The sequence below is a fragment of the Fistularia commersonii genome, chromosome 5, assembly GCF_037954325.1.
Source record: "Fistularia commersonii isolate RoL2024-O1a breed Wild chromosome 5, RoL_Fcom_v1.0, whole genome shotgun sequence".
In the NCBI taxonomy this organism is placed as follows: Eukaryota; Metazoa; Chordata; class Actinopteri; order Syngnathiformes; family Fistulariidae; genus Fistularia; species Fistularia commersonii.
In genome coordinates, this window is record NC_141288.1 from 11849151 (window position 1) to 11871636 (window position 22486).

General features: G+C 42.1%; 1 protein-coding gene across 1 annotated transcript in view; it reads left to right on the forward strand.

Moving 5' to 3' along the window:
• The window catches only part of chst11 (carbohydrate (chondroitin 4) sulfotransferase 11), a 90962-nt gene extending 81608 nt beyond the window's left edge, over positions 1–9354 (forward strand). The window contains exons 3-4 of the mRNA XM_086146827.1: positions 5337–5566; positions 5653–9354. Coding sequence (XP_086002953.1) covers positions 5337–5566; positions 5653–6277 — 855 coding nt within the window. The 3' untranslated portion in view covers positions 6278–9354. The remainder of the gene's footprint in view (positions 1–5336; positions 5567–5652) is intronic.
• The last annotated feature ends 13132 nt before the right edge of the window (positions 9355–22486 follow it).

Consider the following 22486-nt stretch of genomic DNA (forward strand, 5'->3'; position numbering starts at 1 on the left):
AGCTGAAAGAGCAGCTGACAGGGAGGAGACGGGACAGGCAGACCAATCGCAGGATTCATAGAAAATATGGGGAAAGTTTGTTGTAAGAAAATTTTATTCGAATTTAAGGGAAATCTTTCACTGAATTGACCTTTCCAGCTTTCCAAGACACCAATTTCCTACCTCCAACTCCCTTTTGAACCCATTACAAATGTCACTTCACAGTACGAGATGGTCCTCGTGTTGTTTCCTACCAAACACAATTTTTCACTTTCAATTATTCGTCCATTCATTCATTTATTATCTATACGGGTTATCCTGCACCCAGCTATTATCAGGTGAGTGGCGGGGTTCACCCTACACCAATTGCCAGTCGATCACATGACCACATATAGAGATTAACAACCACTCCCTCTTGTGAGTACGTCATAAAAAAAATACAACCGTTCACTCAGTGATTCACATGTTATATAGAGATATGTGACCATTCAGTCTCTTATTAGCACTTCATATAGAGACATCCAATTATTTACCTTCTCCTTTACAAGTCATACAGAGAAATAGAGGTAGCTCGGTTGGTAGAACGGGTGTAGCACTTTGCATGGGAGCCCATTTGTGTGTAAGTGTGTGCGTGAATGTAAGGTTGTAGTTTTGGAATCACTTCAAGGGGATCAAAAAACGCTATATAAGCGGGTACCATTTACCTTACACCCATTCACTCTCTCATTCAAACATTTTGGCGATCTAGGGTCTCCAATGCCCCTTCTGCATGTTTTTGGACTTTGGGATGAAACTCCACACAGAAAGGCTCCCGGCTGGAATCGAAACGGAGACCTTGTTGCTGTGAGGCGGTAGCACTAACAACCGCGTCACCCCTATTTTAATTTGAAAACATGTTAAAAATTAAATGTTTGATATCCGCCTGCAGACATTGACAGAACACACAAGTGTGTATTTCAGACTATCTGTGTCTTGTTTGGCGTGGAAGGACATCACCAAATTCTTGGGATGATATCGGCAGTTCGACAAAAAACGTTTAGAAAAGCTGATAACGCTGAAGTGATAGTTTTAGCTTCTGGTTTTGTTTGTTTTTGTTTTTTTCTGGGAAACCTTTTCTAGGGTTGAAAATAAAGAAATTCAGTCATGTATCTCGCTACAGACTTACATGGCGTAGCTGGGGGGCTTTATCAATGCGGAGCGACTTTGTCTTGAACTATTCCAGGAGGGGTTTGTGTCAAAAGTTAAAAGTTAATTTAAGCAAGATTAGGCTTTCATCCCGGGATCCCACCAATTGAATTTACTCCCGGTTTGACGGACGTAGAATGGATCCAAATGTCATGTAAATCAAAAGGCTGTGAGGCTGAGAGTTTCATCACATAAACGGCTTAGAGAAACTGCTGAGCTGCGGGTTTGCGGCCCTTCTGGGATGTCGAGATGAAACTAAATGATGTATTATGTCACTGCTTTCATAGCTTTGGTTTTATGAGTTCTGCTTGCACTAATTCAATGCCTTGCTGCTTGTTCCTGTCCAGAAGGAGCTAGCGAGAAAACATGCAAGCAAATTGCATATAATGATATCCGTCCCTTGATGTGGCCGGAGGTCAGTGACCTCCCTCGCAACCTCTTCTTCCACCGTATCAGCAGATTTCCCCTTATCTCCGCTTCCTCTCACTCATCGTCACACTTTCACAGAAACTGAGCCTGGGCCGCAGATAAAGCGAGAATAATGGCGTGGAATGAAGAGAAGAGCCGAGGCAGAGTGGGAGATGACAAGATCCCCTCCCCGCTAATCACTCGGTCTGTACCGCCTCTGGGACGGAAGACGGTTCCTGTGCTGCAGCACCTATGTGAATCACTGCTGAAATCTCCAAGCGATGTTCTCGGCAACAAAACGCTGCTTTCACTCTCCACTGTCGCGCCCTGGCAGGCTTTTAATGCATCGCTGTGAATCAAGCTCACGACCACAAAGAACTGAAGGCCATTATGCCTCGTCATCTCACGATGTACCGGATCCCGTGGGAGAGGGGTCACAAGAGACACAAAAGACACAAATGAAAAAATCAGAAGTCAATGATAACCATCCATTTTCCATCTATCTATCTATCTATCTATCTATCTATCTATCTATCTATCTATCTATCTATCTATCTATCTATCTATCTATCTATCTATCTATCTATCTATCTATCTATCTATCTATCTATCTATCTATCTATCTATCTATCTGTCTATCTATCTGTCTGTCTGTCCGCCCATCCATCCCCCTGTCTAGTTAGAAACATATATTGTTTTATCTCAATAAAACCAATTGATGCAGGCCATGCAGAAGTTGTTATCCATTGGGAAATAGAGAAAAATCAAGACCATCACTTTATCTATGGGGATAAACTATATTATGGAGAGAGTAAATGGCTACATGTCTCTATATGATGTTGGAATGAGAGGATGAATAGTTGCAGGTCTGTATATGTGGCCCTGAGATAAACTGGTTACTGGTCCCTCCCTCTTGCCCGAGTGCAGTATCAGTTGTATAGATAATGAAAGAATGAATATTATCCTCCAGTCAAGTAAGCTTGAGTGATGCTGTATCAACAGGATGAATCTATTTTGCCTGCTTTCACATTCATTGATCGATGAGTCATTTTTCTTGGAGTGCACTGAATGTCCGGTTTTGATCAGTCGAGATACATGAAGGATTTGTGACATCACAAATAATTGGAATATAGTCAGTATTACAATATCTTGTGATCATAACAAGTGAAATAAAAAGTGGCCTCCTGAATTACATTCTGCTCAAGGCATAGGCCATTTTTTCTTACTTACAAGTAAAAGAAAAAAAAAACTTTGTGTTGAGTTTTTTTTTTTTAAGCTTGTAACAAATAAAGGAAGCAAACTACTGTGTCAAATCCTTATTTCTTTTCATTTTTCGCATTCTGCTCTGAAAGCCAGCACATTACCAGGCCAGCAGAGTTGGGGTCACAAAGTAATTTATTGCTTCCGCTGCATTCCGGCGCACAGCTAGGCTTTTGTACCCTGTCGTCAGGTTAAAAAAAAAAAAAAAAAAACCCGTGAAGCTTTAGCTCTCGTCCAACGCAAGCTGTGAACATGATGAACATCAAACACGTACAGGCGGTCACAGTCGGCGTGTTCCGATGTTTGGCCGGTTATTTCAGGTGTGCACGACGGCGGCGGCCAGCGCAGCCTGAAAGGCCAGGCTTGTCGGCAGTGGGAAGTATGCAGCCCGCCGTAGCATCCATTTAGATTCAAGAAGGAAACAGGGGCACTGCCCTGCAGGGGAATTCAGACCAAGAGGAAAAATAATCAAGAGGCAGAGAAAACATTCCTGCTCCCTTCATGTGAAGCTCTCAGGCTGTTCTCAACACCAGGGGTTGTCAAAGCCCTCCGTGTCCGAACTATTCGTAGATCCCAAAAATAAAGATGACGGAGACTCTGGCCCCGCCATATATCCTGATTGGTGGTTAACTTTCATTCTGGCTGGTTTTTAGTTGTTGTTGGTGTTGTCTATTTCTCATGGATTATTATGAAATTCCATATTCATGATTCTAAAATAATAAACTGAAAGGTCACAACCTAAAAATTCTAGAGCACTAAAAAATATTGCCAACATAGAAAATAATCTCAGCAAGACCGACTCATCAGAATTCTGGAAATGCTCAAATATATTTTTTGAAACCCTTTGGGGTCCCTTGCCCGACGCCAGATTCTCAGTCCCAAGACACCGCCGTCGCCAACACGACCTCCACCATTTTTCCACTTCATCATCGCATCACACTGAAAATGAAATATACCTCGGATGAATGATTGTTTCGCGTTTAACACTCAGCATCTGGTAGTTATCCCACTAACATCCTTCAATATCATTATTTTCCTCCGTAGCGTGTACCAGTCTCTGTCACAGTCTGTGAGGTGACTGATTGGATGAAAAGATGGAGTCAATAAAGAACAAAGTGTGATAATAATAGCAGAGATTAATAACACTCTTTATCCATCTGCTGCTCTCCTCCCATCCATCTTCCCTCATCTCTGCCTTTTTCTGCCCTCAGTCACTTTCATTCTTTGGAGACAAAGGTACATATTTTTTGTCATCATTGGAAAGACAGTGTGATCTATGTGACAGAGCTTCGCAACACAGAAAGAATAATGTAGTTTTCATATAAGGAGCGATGATGCACGAATTGTTGTTACAGCTGCCGGCGCTGCAGTTAATCCATGGATGAAGAGGGCGGGGCCCAAAAAAAATTAACGTTGTGATTGATAACAGTCGGTTTATGTGAAGGTTCTACCTATGACCATATTTCAAAGTTCATCAACAGCAACATGATGGAACAATCACAATCATTCCCAAGATAAAAGGATGAAATGGGACCGCGGGAAACGTACTTTATCGTTCCCCGAGGAAATATTTAACCGCGGCAGCCTCGCTAATTTTAATTGCTAAACAGTCATTCATCCCTAGAATGAAGTCCTTATAGAATTATGCCCGGATTTAAAAGGCATTTTATTATGCAAAAGGCACCAAGGAAAATTGGTGTAGAATGAATATTTAATGGGGTTTCATTTACATCTTGATCACAAATCTGATAAATGAACTAGTTCAGGTAGATGGCGCGTTGATTCATTATGTGCATCTGGCAGATTTTGAACTTTGCACCACAAACAAGGAGTCAGTGAAGGTTCTCATGCAGATTTGAGCAAAGGTGTACAAAAAAAATAGAGTCTTTGCTCAACTGTAACTCATGTGCTTCCCCGATTTTTGACGATGTTAGTGTTTATCTCCATCCATAAGCAGGGTGTACTCTGGCCAAACAACACGTTCTCACACCCACACCGATTAGCAAACACATTGATTTAATCGAATCTCGTTATGTTGGATTGTGGAATCATGTAATATAGATGAACAGGGAGAACATGCAAACAGATGCAAGAAAATATTGAACCTCAGAAGGCAGGAAGTTGGATGCAAGTCAAAAAGAGGATAAATCCCGGTCTCTGCAAGGAAGATGACTGTATGCAGTTTCCTGCTGCATTTTCATGTCCCAGTCTGGTTCCTTGCATGGTTCTCTTTAAAGAATGCATGCAGAGCCGGAGGCTGCATCCCATTCTTCCAATGTTGCAGTCTGAGCAGACTATTTTCTACTTTTTGTTGTTCTCCCTTTTTTTTGTTTTCTATTGGTTTCCTTTACTGACAATTTAAAAGTGTTGAACTGAATGAAGCCATTACATTGAACAAGTAGTGTGTGCTGTCGTACCTTCACCACCACTCCAAGGCTTACATGATTTATAAGAAAGATCTTAAAGTCTCTTCCCTTCTCCTCTCTCTGTCTCTCCTCGAACAGTCGGAGTTTTCGGGTGCCGCAATCCTCCACCAGAGCAGAAGGGACCAGGTGGTGGATGCATGTCGGGTCTACAGCGCATCCAGCCGTAAGCGAAGGGTTCTTACGCCGGGGGACCTGAAACACCTGGTGGTGGACGAGGACCATGAACTCATCTACTGCTACGTGCCTAAGGTGGCATGCACCAACTGGAAGCGTGTAATGATGGTGCTTACGGGACGAGGCAAATACAGGTGAGCCCACACCGGACATATTGGTTCTCTGGTTGAGGTCCAAATGGACATTTTCCATACTTTCTTAAAATGATTTTCTCTCACAGCGACCCAATGGAAATTCCCTCCAACGAAGCCCACATCCCCTCAAACCTCAAGACACTGAACCAGTACAGCATCGCCGAGATCAACCATCGCCTCAAGAACTACCTGAAGTTCCTCTTTGTTCGCGAGCCCTTCGAAAGGCTGGTCTCAGCCTACCGCAACAAGTTCACCCTCAAGTACAATTCGTCCTTCCACAAGCGCTTCGGCACCCGCATCATACGGCGCTACCGCAAAAACGCCACGCATGACGCCTTGCTCAATGGAGCTGATGTTAAATTCAAGGAGTTTGCGGAGTACCTGGTGGACCCGGCAACGCAGCGCGACGGGCCACTCAATGAGCACTGGCAGACCGTCTACCAGCTCTGCCACCCGTGCCACATCCATTACGACCTCGTGGGCAAATACGAAACACTGGAGGAGGACGCCAACTACGTGCTGCGGCTGGTAGGAGTCGGTGACACCCTGCGCTTCCCGAGCTACGCCAAGTCCACTCGCACCACGGACGCCATGACAGCTCAGTTTTTCAGCAATATCAGCACTCAGCAGCAGCTTCAGCTCTACCAACTTTACAAGTTGGACTTCCTCATGTTCAACTACTCCACGCCCAGCTATCTGCGGCTGAACTGACGGAGCAGAGCTGGGTCTCTGGCAGCTGCCTCGTTCAAGGAGGCGCCATAAATGGTGAAGTGTTGAATATTTTGGAGGCTAATTTTTAAAAACACTACCTTGCAGGCGTGGGGTCTGACTTTGATATAAACAGAAAGAGAGTTAATGTGCACTTGAAGGGGTAGGGTGTCCAGTCCGCTGGGCAGATAGGGGGAGGCGCTCTAATTGGACAAGAATGTGGGCCGAATGGACTAAATGTATGTGGGGAAACAAATTGTTGGGTGAAGCAGGTCTTCAAGGTATTTCAAAGGGGAAGTTGTTTTCAGACTTGATGCGATGTTCCTTACATAGTTCAACAAAACGCTGATAAATTAGGCTGCTTCAGATTCTGCAAAGCAAACCGCAGCCTCGCACGTGTCCTGACCCCAATGCATCGTGGGAGCTAAGCTTATCTCCCGGCTTTCTTCCGATCAATAGAGGAACACCTTGAAATTATAAAACATGCTCCATTTCTTTCGATGCTGACCACAGAAGGTGGAAACGCCAATCCTTTTCATCAGACTCATACATTTCAGAGGGAAACCAGCCCGATGAGGGGTTGAAGTCAAGCTCAACGGTGCAGCTCCGGAAGGGAAAGTCATTCATTTTCCCAACTTAGAACCATCGAGTTGGGACTTTCTGCAAGTTTCCAAATTGTTAAACAATGACATCATCTCATTTGAAGGCAGTAATACTGTACAATAGGCCTATTTTAAGAAACCCATCAGTTATTCACAATGTCTGTCAAAGAGAGGTACAACACCAACCAGAACCCTGATGAATATCAGCACCACCGTGTAATCTCCAGTGGCTTAACTGCATTATTTGCTCCTATAAATAACTACGCACATTTTTCTTAAATGTTTCACAATTTACCTTGTAATGGGCTGTCTTGGTTCCAGGCTTAAAACTATTTATATTTTTTGAATCACGCAAGAGGGAAATGATGGAAAATTCCCTTCCGGAACCGGAGCTGGAATGTTGGCGGTCAATGTTGCTTTTTACAGATAGAGATGTCATTTTCTCTCAAGACGTCTGTAGGAGACTCCAGCGGTACGGTCTTCGTCCAACTTTTTAAAAGGAATTATGTTCCGTCACTGATGCGGTTGATATAAATGTTGCTGGGAAAGACCTCTACAATCTTGGGGGAGGAGATTCCTGCTGCACCAGTGAAGAAGGGAAGTGCTAAATGAACCACCAAGCATCCTTAACACTCTGAGCCACAGTCAGGAAGGTACCGACTGTAACTGACTCAGACTCGGAGGTTAAAAGGCACTGGATCCAATGACCCGCCTGCTGTGTCCTAACTGGACAATCCCACCGACCCCGTTCAGACAACCCAACAGGACTTTCGCCCGACTGTAATCCATTTGTCTTCATACTTGTTTATTTTTATTGAGGTTTTATTGTCTTATGAAGCATTGCTGCAAGCAGCAATAACAAGTAATTATTTAAATTGTTATACTGATAAAATAAGAGGAGAGATGTTTTTTTTTGTTTGTTTTTTTTTCTGGGAGGGGGGCAATTTTAAGGTGGTACCATTGTTAATAGTTAAACATGTTCAAGTCTTTCCTCACAATTTGCCTCAGATCCGACAAATTCATTTCTGAAAAGTGTGCGGTACGTCTCACGGCCACGGCTTTGTCCTTCTGTGACCGATATCATCAGATTTATGGGCTGGCTTCTTTTCCCCCAGCCACATCGATACCGATCCACGTTTCTGCTGTATTATAAATTCGTGTTGAGGGTAAAAATCTCCAACCTCCCCGTCATGAGAGCCAGCCGATGCTCCCAACGACGTCGTCCTCTATCTCGTGCTGTAATTTGATTAATGTTAGCGATGTGAGACTATGTCAAGATTAATAACTGCATCTCCATCACACTGTAGATGGGATTACAGGCTGTTGTGCAACCGTCATGCAGTCGGGAGCTTCCTGTGGAGGGCGTGGTGGCAGAGGGGTTTCAGAATGCTCTATCATACAGAACTACATCTTATTGACTAAACACGGTTAAAAGACGTTAAAAGATCAGCGGTCGACAATCCGTTACATTTCTATGTGTTTGTTTAATCCCCAACCAATCCATTTTTCCTTTCGAATTTGAACAGATCTTCTAATGTGAAATAATGGAAATGTTATTACGTGATTATGAGTACGAATAATCTCGGCTAATTGTTGAAATTTCTTGATTCATCAGAATCAAGAAAATGAATAATAATCATTAACTTGTAATGTCTCTTGTTCAATTATAAGGCCTCCGAAAGTAAACAGAAATCTGCCAATAGTGCAAGATAGTTTAGTCTAGTCAGGTTGGATTCCATTTAAGTGTGGCCAAATCACAACGCAGTTGTCTGATGGCACTTTCCATTTAGATCAGGTATGGACGGTACTCTTTTAAATGATTTACAGAAACCCTAACATTCCCCATTAGAAAGGAAACGCTGCCTTTTCCCCGACAGAAAACCTTGGACAGATCCAAACTCAAAGTGGGTAGTCTTCTGTCTTGACCGGTTGGGTTAGAAAGAGAAAGAGAGACTGTGATCGAGGCAGACGGGGTATGAGGGTTGGGCGGGACAGGCACAGATTATCTCTCACTAGTAACAGTTGTATGTTAATAGCTGGCATGACACATTTATATTTTAATATTCATAAAAGAAATAACAATGATGAGAGCCTGGCAAAACCGCTGCAGTAGATCAAGCCGTGCCCCCTGGGAACCTGCGAAATGAGAGAACCCAGGGACACGGGAGAAGAAATTAGGTTGCTATCATGTAACGCCGAAGGGACATCCGTGCAGACAGGATAGGAAGAAAGGAAGGAATGAGAGTTTAGTGATTCTTGTATGTCGATTTTCAAAACCTCTGGCTTTGTCGAAATAGTTTCATAGAAAAATGGCTTTTAATGTTAGATATTTGTCCACTTTTCTGGTGTTACGACGTCAAAAATAGATTATGAAATGATGCAACGCAGGAGCGCAAAGGACCTGGCAAGATAAGAGCTTCTTTACTCAGTCCTCGATTGTATTTATACAGCCAGAATTTGTCTCAGAGGCCCAGTGTACTAAACTGTATCCATATATCTATATATATATATATATATACACACATATATGTATGTATGTGTATGTGTATATATATATATATGTATATATATTATAATCTGCAATCCGTCCTACACGCAAATGCTTTTGCCTTTTTCAAAGTGGTGCAAATGCAGTGTGGATGTGTCATTTGCAGACGGAGAAAATTCAAAGGATAATAACACAGGAGGCAAAATGATAATCATTTGGATAAGTGCCATAGGGCTGATAGAAGGAAAAGATGAACTGACACTTTTTGGAGGTGATTATTATTCCACTCTGATAAAAGAAAAAAAAAAAATACTGCTGCGGACGTCAATCTGTTATCTGTGTTTAATTGCTGCATTTCAATGAATCTTTAGCTCAAACCCTGTTTTGTAATTCTTTGCGAGACAGTGTTTATTTTGCAGAAGCTGTTGAATTTTTGACAGGCTCATGCTGGATTTTAACGCTGAAACGGAGTGAAAAAAAACATCTCCAATAGATCAGTCGACATTCTTAAAAGGCATAGGGTATCTGCATTTACCACATGTAAATGTGGAGCATTTTCTCGATGTAGTTATATAGAATTAACCTGAAATGAAAGATTGATAAGGCGGCATAGTGATGCAGTGGTTCGCGCTTCACAGCAAGAGTTGTGCAGAGTTTTCTCCGGGTTCTTTTCCTCCCACAATCCCAAAAAAATCTCTATATTTGGCCCTGCGATTGACCGGTCCAGTAGGAACCCCGCCTTTCGCACAATGACAGCTGGGATGGGCTCCAGCACCGCTGTGACCCTCGTGTGTAGGATAAGTGAATTGGATAATGAATTCAATATTTTTACGTTTTACGTTTTACGTTTTAAGTCAATTCCTGTGTAAAGTCCCTTGTAAGAAATTTTTATCATGGGAACTATTTCATCTGTTGAAGACGTCATTAGGAAATAAGTCGAAAACTAGCACCGCAAGAAAAAAAAGGAGGGTTGTCACAAGATGCAAAATTTGGAGAGGGGTCTAGTTCCGTCTGCGTCTGTGAACGAAGGGCCTGATAGAGTGTATTCATAAGGCTGGTCATTTGCAGGTTCTGAAGAGAGTGTTTTACCATAACAGACATTTGTTAGTAATAAGCAGCAGGGCTACCAGTCTAAGCCCGGCACCGTCCCGCCGCAGAAACAATCGGTGCATTCTCAGGATGGCCGCCTCCTCCGGGATCAGGCACGCGCAAACAGGTTTCGCTCACGCTCCCAACATCTTACTCAGCGATCGTGAGCGGAGAGCCAGCCGGGAGGCGCCGACTGTGGCCTCGACTCCTTAAAATGCTCATTTAGCCCCGAGATAAAGACAAACGACACACAAAGGGCCTCTTAGCCGGCAAACAAGCTGTAACAGACTTGTCCTGGCACTGTGCTGTCCTCTCCCACCGCTCTCCAGAAGTGGCCTCTCGTCTATAAAAACGCAAGCAGGTCAGCTCTGGATGATCCCAAGCATCCCTGCAGGAAAAGTCAGTCTGGCTTGAACAAACACAGCTGCAAGAAAAAAAAAATCCCCACGAGAAAAAAAAAAAAAAGAAGGGAACGTCAGGCAGCTCTGGACGGCTTTTTGGCTGCACATTAAAATAAATGACTGCGTTTTGGCTGCTCCTGTCGCCTTTGTAACTCAGGCCTGGCTGCAGTATTTCTCACTGGAGGAGAGTTTCTATTCAAGTCCACAGTTGTATTTATCTCGTTTATGGACGACGTCTATTATTAGACCGAAACACACATTTGGCTGTTTTGCTTGAAGGAAATCTAAACATATCTGAGCAAGGAGGAATGTACACTTAGACTCATGTTCACGCCTTTGATTATTTATGCGGAGATGATCGTGTTTTATATATTAAGACAGAAACAGAGACATTGGAGATAAATATCAGTGTTGGGTGAAAATGTTCATAATTACTTGCGCTTATAATCTCGCTATTATTGTTATTTACCACATTCCGTGATACGTTTACCTCCAACAACAGCATATTTAGCATAGACAGGGGTCGGATTTAATTTCCTCAAAACCCAGCTTCTTCACTTATAGAAACTAACTTCAGTTGTTTTTTTCTTTGGTTCATTTCATCTCAGCTTTTCCTTCCTGAATAGTATACAAAAATCACCACGGAAAAACAATTTCATCTGATTTAATCGTCACAAAAGGACAAAGCCATTCTTTTTTTTTAATCAGCCGGTTTGTTTCCTTTCTGTTCCACAGTAGACGCCTCTGTACAATTTTGACACAATGACATTTATTCTGCTGTAGCGTTTGAGCTGTCATGTTTGGATTTTGTATTGATTCATGGTTTCCTCGCATACACGCACACACACACACACACACACACACACACACACACACAGCATGGCACATTTGTATCTCCGTGCCTTCAATTGAGCATATTGAGCCTGCTGCTGTCACCTGGGCTCTTCACCTTCTAATCCCGGCTTCACTCTGCTTCACCCAGATCTCGGATCAATAAAAAATACAATCACACCTGGGTTTGGGATGACACCTGAGCCTCCATGGTGACACTATCACATCTGACGCCCTCAGAGGAATCTGCACACGCCGACCTGAAGAGGCCCAGGCGATGCAGCGTGAAGCTCCCCAATTCCTCACGATCACAACGATCCGTCTAACCTTGAATGCTGTTTTTCAAGGTGCCGGAAAATCCGACTCTGACACGAGCTCTTCTTGTTTAGCCGCATGATGGGAGGTGTGAATTGCTGGCTCAGCGGCTTCCGCTGTTTGCCACGTAAGCAGCTAAACAGTTTGCAGAAAACAGCGATGGGGTTTGTGAGAGAAGAGCCACAACCGACGAAGCCTGGGTCTTACTTTGCAGTTTCCTTCTTCGAGCGTCTTTTAACAAAAAAAATATCCTGTCCACTTGTTTGACTGACGACTGCGTCATATTACGTAATAAAATGTTTGTCAGCTATAAATCTAAAGGAAAGCCAAACCTTAAGGGGCGAATAACTACCTGTTCTTCACTGGATTCCTTTCAGGTAAAAAAAAAACCCAACAGGTTAGAGTTTAAAAGAAATCTTGTTTTTTGTAGGCAGTAAAGGATTGCCTCAAAGTGTCTGTGGAAGAAATTGCTTCCAAAGACAGAAGGATATTCTGTTGAAGATTGACAATAAATTACTTAAAACCCAGTTCTAGTGATCTCACCCTCAGAGGAAAAGGAGGATAGTGATGGAGCTTCAAAGTAAAAACCAGGTTTCGTTGGACACTGTAGAAGAATGTGTAATTCTCATGTCAATGTAATACCAGAGCCTCAGAGTCAGACGTCTGTCTTTCTCCCACACCCTCGCATCGCCACCGGCTGTTTGTGAGTGTGTGCCTGTGTGTGTTTTCCCACCTGTGCCGCTGTGTGTGTGTGTGTGTGTGTGTGTGTGTGTATGCAAGACATTTGGAGTTCTGAATCTGATGTGTCTTACTAGATTCCTATCATGTCATCAGTATTTTTTCACCATTGTGTGTATCGGAGTGCCTTGTATGCATATCTCCGTGTGTGTGTGTGTGTGTGTGTGTGTGTGTGTGTGTGTGTGTCTGCGTGCTGTATCTGCTCTGCCTTAGAGCTGAGGTCCCCCGAGGAAGACTTTATTCACGTTCAAACAGGCGCCACTTATTTATTTATTTATTCTCAGACCCAAATGTCTTCCTCACTATTACCATGGCAACAAACTTAAACTCTGTATTTCTGTTCCCTCCCAGGACTGTTGTTCTTACTTCATCTCCAGGCTTCCTTTGCTAGATCATGAATAATTTGACTGTGTACTGTAAACCGAGCAGCGAGTGACCGACCCACGCTGCTTCCTGTCTGATGTTTTCACAATAAAATAACACTGAAGTTTATGGTGACTCAGGTGTGTGTGCTTCATCGCTGCAAGACACAGCACCAGCATCAGGGGAAAAAAAAAATCTTCACGGTAAATGTACACATTTTACCCCATTATTTACAATCTACCGTATTTTTCGGACTATACGTCGATAATAAGTCGCCAAAAATTCAAAATAAAGAACGAAAAAAACATATAAGTCGCACGGGAGTTTAGTCGCATTTTTGGGGGGGAAATTTATTTAATAAAATCCAACACCAAGAAGGTATTTAACAGATGTGGTATCTCTATTTTATCCCGATCAGTTTTATTGATTTGAAATCATCTTTATCTGACGGTGATATTCACTGGAATAAAGGTCGTTGGTCCTAGGACAATGAGGGAACCTTGGAGGCCTTTGTTTCCTATTACAGACATTTTTTTAAAGCATTTCGCTAAATCCTTTGTACTTTCTAAATTTTCAATTACTTTTCTGTTATTAACTTTAAATGATTATTATTGTTGATTTTAGGTTATTTACTGAAAGTTTTTTTTCTTTTTTTTTTTTTGTTAATTATGTACTTGTTTGTTGTTCAGCAACTATTTCATTTTTTTGCTAATTTATTGCTCAGAGCATTAAACCCTACTTGCTGATTATTTTAGATGCCAACATTTTCACGTCGTGCCAAGTTCTCCTACATATTTCAAGCACGTCCCCGATGTACCTGCTGTCGTGGCAGCAGCTGTCCGTGTCTGGACCCCCCATCTCCGTCCATCCACGTGGGCTCGGCCTCCCTCCATCCCTATCATTACACTTCACCGCCGCGGTCAGCGGCTCCTTCACAGCGGCCACTGCAAGGAGGAGAGAGAGACCACCAGAAAACACCACATGAAGGAGGAAACATAAAAGAGGACGTCTGCTCTCATCCGTGTGAGAACAAACCTCCGAATGACCCTCCACTGCTTCGTTGGTACTTTGAAAAGATTTCCACATTTCAGTGTAGCGAGATAATTGCCGCGGGGTATTTTTTTGGCATTTCAATCATCGGAGACTGATGCTTCAGAGCAATGGGAGGGATGATCTGATTTTCAGGAGGCTGAAATGATCAAATCTTACTAACTTGAAAAAGTGGGTCATCGTTTCTGGAAATTGTTCATCACCTATATCAAAAAGACCTTTATCATTTATAATTTTTTTTTTTTTTTCGTTTTTGTAGAGGTGTGCGGTTCTTCATTTTTATTTGATCTGAAGGCTGGCTGAGACTTTATTTTACTGTTTTATATGCATACACGCATGCTGTACAAATACATACATATTTATCCACACATACAGCATATACATATAGCGCTTCCAGCTAACAGCAAGAAGGTCCCTGGTTATATTCTGAACCATGGGGCCTTTCTGGGTGGAGTTTTCTGTTCTCCCAGTGTCTTGGAGACCTTAAATTGCCCAAAATTGAGTGAATGGTTGTATGTCTTTATAGGATGTGGGAATAAGTGACCGAATGGTTGTATGTCTCTGTATGCGTCCCTGTGATTGACTGCCAACCGGTCCAGGGTGAAGCCTGCCTCTCAACTATTGACAATTTGGGAAGTGTCAAGCACCCCTTCAATTCTGAGCGCAGGATGAGTGGTATAGAATGAATAAAGAATAATAAAAATAAAGAAATATATACATACATATATTTATACATATATATGTGTGTGCGTGTGTGTGTGTGTGTGTGTGTGTGTGTGTGTGTGTGTGTGCATGTATATGTATATATATATATATACACACATATACATATATTCATTCATATACGCACACACACACATGCGTTTATATTTAGATAGATAGATAGATAGATAGATAGATAGATAGATAGATAGATAGATAGATAGATAGATAGATAGATAGATAGATAGATAGATAGATAGATAGATAGATAGATAGATAGATAGATAGATATTTGGCCAACTGTCGTAGCCTTTTAAGGATATCATACAGGTTTAAGGATGCATATAGATAGATAGATAAATAGATAGATAGACATTTATATATACATGTATGTATGTATACAAACACACACACTGATACACATATGATCTGATCATTTGACAACTTTACTTCCATTTATGACTTCTTATTTCACATTCAAAATGATCAATGGATTCCATCCTTAGCTTTGTTTATGTCAGTGGTCTGACATCTTCGGGTTTTGCCCTCTGAGTTTGGATTCCTGCCACCTGCTGGTGTGGAGGGATTAGAAGAACGTACCAGCTAGTTCACCAGGACGAGGAGATGCGGTGTGTGTAAGTTCACGGGGCAACAAGACATTATTTTTGTTCCTTTTGGACAAACATCTGGACCGGGCGTTCCCCTGCTTCATCCTACCCTTGCTCTTTATCTCACCTTATAGAGTGTGATTTTTCCTCCGGATCAGACACTTGTGGATGTTTATGATTCATTTCTTCTTCCTTTGTCAATTTGAAGCGTTTAGCCTTCATACAGAGCGTCAAAGACCCTATTAAAGATTACGATCATTCATTAAATACGAGATGGAAATCATTCAGAGTCGTCACGTCACCAAACGCTCCGAGCATGATGAGCGGACGTCTTTTTGGCTGCAGAGTAGAATTTAATCACAGTGTGAAAGTGGTACAGACACACTTCTGTGCACACACACGAGATGTCCTGCTTCACAGCGCAGATCATTAGATGTTCCACAGCATCATAACCTGGAGACACAGGCTTGTGACCAGCGTGCAGGAGAAATTCGGATCACCTCATTTCATCCAAAGGAGCTTGTCTTGCTCGGTCCTGCCACAGATCCTTCCAAAGATTTTGAAAACAGCGAATCAGCTCAGAGGTGTGCGACTGTGGTTCCGACATGTATTTTACTTTTATGACCTGCATCCCTTAACAACCTTGTAATACACGAGCTTTCTTTCCTCAGAGCAAACCTCTTTATCCGAGCTCCAGATTAACTTCCGAGCTAATTGGACAAGCGACCTCTGACCGGAACATGGTGTCGGGACATTTCAATTTGATGTCCCCCCTCCCTCCCCACCTTCATTTTCTGATTGTTGATTTCCATTTACAGCTGATCTCCTGCTGCACTTTCTCGCTTTCATTTAGAAACCACATCTCACTCTGTCCTTTAGCTGAAGCTATTTCCCATTTAATTTTGTGTTATTTGTCGCTTTTTTCTACATCCCAGTGCCCTCATGGATACTCCTGCTTGTGATCTGTATCACAGACGAAATCGAACATGTGGGAGGGTTTTGCTGTCAAATGGTATGATTTCTCGGTCAGATTGAGTTTGGCACGGCAACCAGCCCGGGTAGATTGCCTGACGTGATGATGGATCGCCTGATGATTTATAGAAAAGATGACATTTGGATTGGAAGGCTAAATTAAGAGAACACGGTGGAGGGCGGTGCAAGGAAGGCGGGGGCTTACTGTGTGTTTAATGCCTTTCAAGAAACTGCATCCGTCAGGTATTGGAAAAATGTATCGTCCAGCCTGATTAGAATTTAACACGGTGCTGAAAAGGAAGGGCCCCCCCCAGAAAAACAAGATATGCAGATGAGTTACAAATAAAAAAGTATCAGATGAACTACTGACATGTATATACCCAGAGTTTATGTTTGCTTAGTGTCCAACATTATTATTATTTCTTTCTTGAATATTAAAGCTACTGTTCGTATCATGTCAGCTATTGACATCTAACGACTAGAACTACTCATTTCACTTTCTGTCTTTCTACCCAAAATGGTCAAGTAAGAAGGCTGCCCTCACTGAGCTTTGATCTGCTCAAGGTTTCTGCCCGGTAATAACTCTCGGGTAAAATTTGGGGATTGTAAATCATTTTTAAAGAGTGTGGTCGAGACCTTTTCTACATGTAAAGAATAGAAATTAAGAAATTAAATCAGACTTGACTCGACTCCTGAGTTTGCATTAGATTGCACAAAAAAGTAAAGTGAATCGAACTTATAATAGGAAATTTGTTAGCGTCTGGATTACGTCTGACTCTTTTGAATAAATTACTGGAATTTGTCATCATAATTTCCTGTGTTGTCCTTCCTTTCCTTTAGTTGTGGTCTGATATCTGTGTGGAAAAAACATAGTATTTATATCCTACATTGTAAACCCGTGTTCCTCTCAGCATCAGAACAAGCTCGCTATGCTTTTCAAAGGAGGCCACCCGTCTTTTTAATCTGCCTTTCAAATCGGAGACGCGGCGCAGCCCTACAGGGCTCTTTTGCCGATTTATGATCCTCCCCCCAAAGAAAAAAACAGTGAACGCACTTAAATTGTGCATTCACTGCAACGGATTGCGTGTTTGACGGATGAGGGTTTTTCAAGTGAAAGACTTGGAGTGTTTATATAAACAACAACAGGTGCAAACACGGCTGCAGCCGTAATCTGGCATTTTGATGATTCCAGGATGGTTGTATTTCCCTCCGAGACAGTCCTCACTGTGCACTATGAGCTTGCACCTGTGCCTGCAGGCTAATTCAAGCACAATTTAAGGGAACATTCATTTTTGTATTATTTCAGTCTGTTGATGATTTCAATGTTAAAAACAGTGTTTCATTCCTGACTAAAAATGGCGATCAAAAAAACAAAGACCACCGAACCGCTTGAGTGTCCACAGAGGCACCGCCTGTTATCGGCTCTCAGCCGCCGCAGAGGTCAGACTGCCACATCCAGGACGTCTGGCGTCTCTTCGGGGAGAATTTCAAATGTCAGATAGAAACATTTTATCCTTTCGAGGCATATTTGTGAATTCTAGAGCAATTGTGGACTATTGAGTACATTCTGTGGCCGGTAGAAGGGGTCTGTGTTTTATCTGCAGAGATTTATAGTGTTCTGGCTTGCAGTGGCTTTCGGAGTGTAAAAAGAAGAGATCTTAAATAGGAAGGAAAGATATTTGCAGAATAAATTCTGATGTGGTGAAGACTGAAAAAATCTGAAAACCCAACCTTATCCTCCGCTCGGCTCTTGGCGTCTATCCTGATGTTTAAAATTAAAAACATCAACAACAGACGGACATCTGGGCTCGAGCTAATCCACTGAAACAAATATCACTGGCTTTTGCCAGGGAAGTGATTTCTGGTCATTTTCAATGAGGATCTGCCCATAATTATTTATGTATTATTTAACATCCAACTTCAAATGTATCGCATAACTTATCACATGTATTTCTACTTGTCCAAGTCAATTCTACAGTATATTGCATTTAATGTATAAGTTCCTTCTAGTCTATCTGTAAATCACCTGTAATTATTGACATATTATACCGTTTACATTTGTTATTTTCTTTATCATATCCGTATCTGCTGCTACTTTCTTACTTCTGGTTAGAGGCTAAACTGCATTTCATTGCCCTGTACTTGTACATGTGTAGTGATAATAAAGTTGAATATTATCTGATGATGTCTAAAAAGGGGCATAATGAGGGAATTGTCACAATTATAATGAAAATAAGGATAATCAACTGTTCAAATCCTAAATCGCTCTCATGAAATGAGAGCGTGAATGGACACATGCCTCTATACAGGACTGTCTCCGAAAATTAGAATATAAAAGAAGATAAAGTTTTTTATCTTCTGTAATGCAATTACAAAAACAAAAATGTCATACATTCTGGATTCATTACAAATAAACTGAAATACTGCAAGCCTTTTATTATTTTAATATTGCTGAATATGGCTTACATCTTTAGAAAACTCAAAAATCCTATCTCAAAATATTAGAATATCATGAAAAAGTAATTTTTGTTTTTTTAATTGCATTACAGAAGATAAAGAATTTTATCACAATATTCTAATTTTCTGAGACAGTCCTGTATGTGGCTCTGTGATTAAATGGCGTCCAGGATGAACCCCCCCATTCGCACAATGACAGCTGGGATAGGCTTGAGCAACCTCATAAGCAGGATAAGCATTGAATGAATGAACTGATAAAAAAAAAATGAATGAATTCAATTTTCCAGCAATTATGACCAAAAATTACAATTGCACTACTCTGGATCGGAACGCCCCCCCCGCCTCCACCCACCCCTGTGTTTCTGTGTTTTGAGACCCCGTCATCCAGAAGCCCCCAGTGTGACTTGCCAACACACACAAGCCCCTCGGGGTTCCATTAAGGTTCCTGTCAGAACCTCGGAGCTGATCATGTCTGACACTATTAGAACGCCGCTCTGCAGTTAATGAGGTCACGCTGACCTCGACCTGACCTCACCAGATATTTCTGTTTTCACATCTGTCGAGACAGAAGACGTTTTATATCTGGAGAGTTGACAAGCCGGTTCACACAAACGTACACACACACACAAAGAAACAATAGTGTACGTGTTTTAGATGTGTCTTTTCATCATGGCTGTGTCTCTTTTTAAGATGAACAAATCGGTGGGAATCAATTGCTCATTTTAAACACATTTCTTGGAATGATCAATGATTATGGGATGAATCAAGAAAGATTGCACGGTGAAAACTGACCGACAAATCCATGGAAGTGATGACTGAATCGGTGAATGGTTGAAGAAATGAGAGTTTGAAAAAGGGGGGGTTGATTTTAAGCTATTTCCCAGAGGGATTTCTGAATTTTCCAATCATTCTAGAACTGCATTTTTGTTCAGTTTCTGTACAGCATCCATCACACGAAACACCCCAACCCCTTCTTCCTCTTCCAGCCCTGACTGTCGTGATAACAAAGGGGAGGAAATCCACCAAGGGGAGGAAGAAATGATGAACGACTGTGGAATCCAGAAATCACGGCCGATCCACCGGGACCCTGGAAACTCACCCGAATGAGCCGGTGTGTGTCAGTTAACCTTTACAGAAAGATTTAAAAAAGTGTTTAAAAGAGCCAGGTTCTCATAAAGTAGGTTCCAAAACATATTTAGTCACAGAGTAGTGTGTATCTCTTCCATTGTTTACAAAAAAGCATCTGAAATACTGACAGGTGTGAGCAGGTGTCACGGTATGAGGGTCCATCTGAGACCCTCTGAGTCCAGATTACTTCACAAGCGTCTTAAATTCATAAACTCTGGGTACTTTTCACCCGTCCATCTCATCACGTGACCATTTTACAGCAGCAGCAGCAGACTCAATGAGACGAGCCAGACAGTCCCCGTCCTCAACAGCACCGTGGCTCTCCCTGCGAACCCGAGGTGTTTCCAGGCCAGGAGAGTGGTATAATCCCTCCAGTGTGTTCTGCGTGAACCCCAGGGCTCCTGTCAACCAGACGTGCCAAGGAAACCTCCAACACCTACTTCTTTCGGTCACTACCCAGATTTCACGACCATCAGGGAGAAATGGAACGTAAGTAAAGTGAGAGTTTTGCTTTCCAGCTCAGCTCCTTCTTCACCCCAACAGACCCCTGGGGTTCCCTCATCACTGCAGAGAGCAGTCCTGCAGTCTGTCCACCCAGTTCTGTCCCAGTGGAGCATTACTGTAAATCCCAATAATTTATCTGTATATATATTCATAAATGTGCAATAGCATGTGCTATATTTTTTCATACTCTTGTGCACTCCTTATCTTTCACCTGGTACTTCAGACCTCAAGACACTTTATAGCCTTGACTTGTTACTTAGACACTTTATTTATAGTTTTATTTGTATTTCTCCCCCCCCCCCCTTTTTTTTATACTGTTTATACAATTCCCTACTATTATTATTATTGTTATGTTTTACTTCAAATTCTGGCACAACAATTTCCTTCAGGATAAGTAAAGTTGTTCTTATTCTTATTCTTATTCTATTCTTATTTACTTAGTATTACATAATATTTACTTGTAATATATATATATACCTTATTTTTTGTGGTATTGCCTGTGGAAGTATTGTTACTCCTCCATATGCTGTATGTGAAACAGATCACTGTAAGTACAGCATTGTGGTTTCTAAATCCCATTAATTAATTCATTCATTCATTATCTATAAATCTAATTAGTCCAAATTCGTGCACTAGTCTTTTTTGGTCAGAATTGTTAGAAAGGTTAATTCATTCATTCATTCATCAATTCATACATTTCATTGCACTCAGGGTCATGGCGATGCTGGAGTCCATCCCTGCCCACTATGTCATTGGGCAAGAGTTGTGGTTCACCATGGACCGGTCACCAGGACAATATATAGAGATGTTCAACCAATTCAAAACATATAGAAACAGAAATGTATAAAAATTCACGCTCTCATTCACACTCCCGGGTGATTTAGGGTCTCCAATGAACCTACTGTAATCAGACTGTAGTAGGAAACAGAGGAAAACCCATGTAGACATGAGGACCACATGCTTGCAGTTGAAATTGAACAGGGAACATTCTGGCTGTGAGAAAGGGGGGCTAACCACTGTGCCACCGCACTGACGGATTTCTAAACCCGCTGCTTCAAAATCAAGAAAAATATCCATAGAGATGATGCAAAGTTGAAATCTGTGACCCGCTCTCAAGGAACTTCTGGGTTGCATGTGGCCTCACAATCAGTCCACACTGCTCACAACACTGTATTTGTAACTTTTTTTTTCACATTTTCTTTAATGATCCATCATCAACGGTCCAAAAGGTAAAACATGAGGACATGGAAGATTTTTCCCTGGAAGGTTTAGGTCTTACAGAACATCTCTCAATGTGTCCTCCAGAGCTGATGAATGAGTGGACTGACATCCTGAAGGGTGAATGGACGCCCTCCTTGATTGAAGCTGTAATCTCAATATGTCTGGCACCGAGCTTTAGAGAAATATGTTTCCAATTATGCCGCATATGAGGCATCTATTGTCTCAAAGCTAAGAGTGCTGCTGGGGCCCAACGCCGGCTACCCAGCTAGACGTCTGTCTGCAGGTTCCATATTAACGTCCTTCTAAAGCCCCAGAGGGCGACCGGACTGACAGAGTGAGGAGGGTCAGATTTCATGGGCCTTCTGGTCTGCTTTGCAGGACTCCCGAAACAACTCAGCTTATTGTGTGTGTGTGTGGTTGTGTCTGTGTCTGCCTTTTAATCCGTACTGGTATTCAAACAGCATTAAAACAGAATTCCAACCAACCAAGGCATGTGTCAAAAGCACTTTTGATTTCCAAGGTTTCCTTTCGTTGAATCCGCAAACAGCCATGCAATGCATTCTGGGAACCCTGTTGGGGCATTCGGAGAGAAGGGACGTCAGGCTGCACGACTGCTCAGTTGTGCAAAATTGATTTTAGTCGGCTTCATGCAAATGTGCGCCTCATCCGCTGCCGACACACTAAACAAACTGAGGTAAAAGAAAGGCAGATCCTGAAACGGTGTGTTCCATTTCCTGTTACAG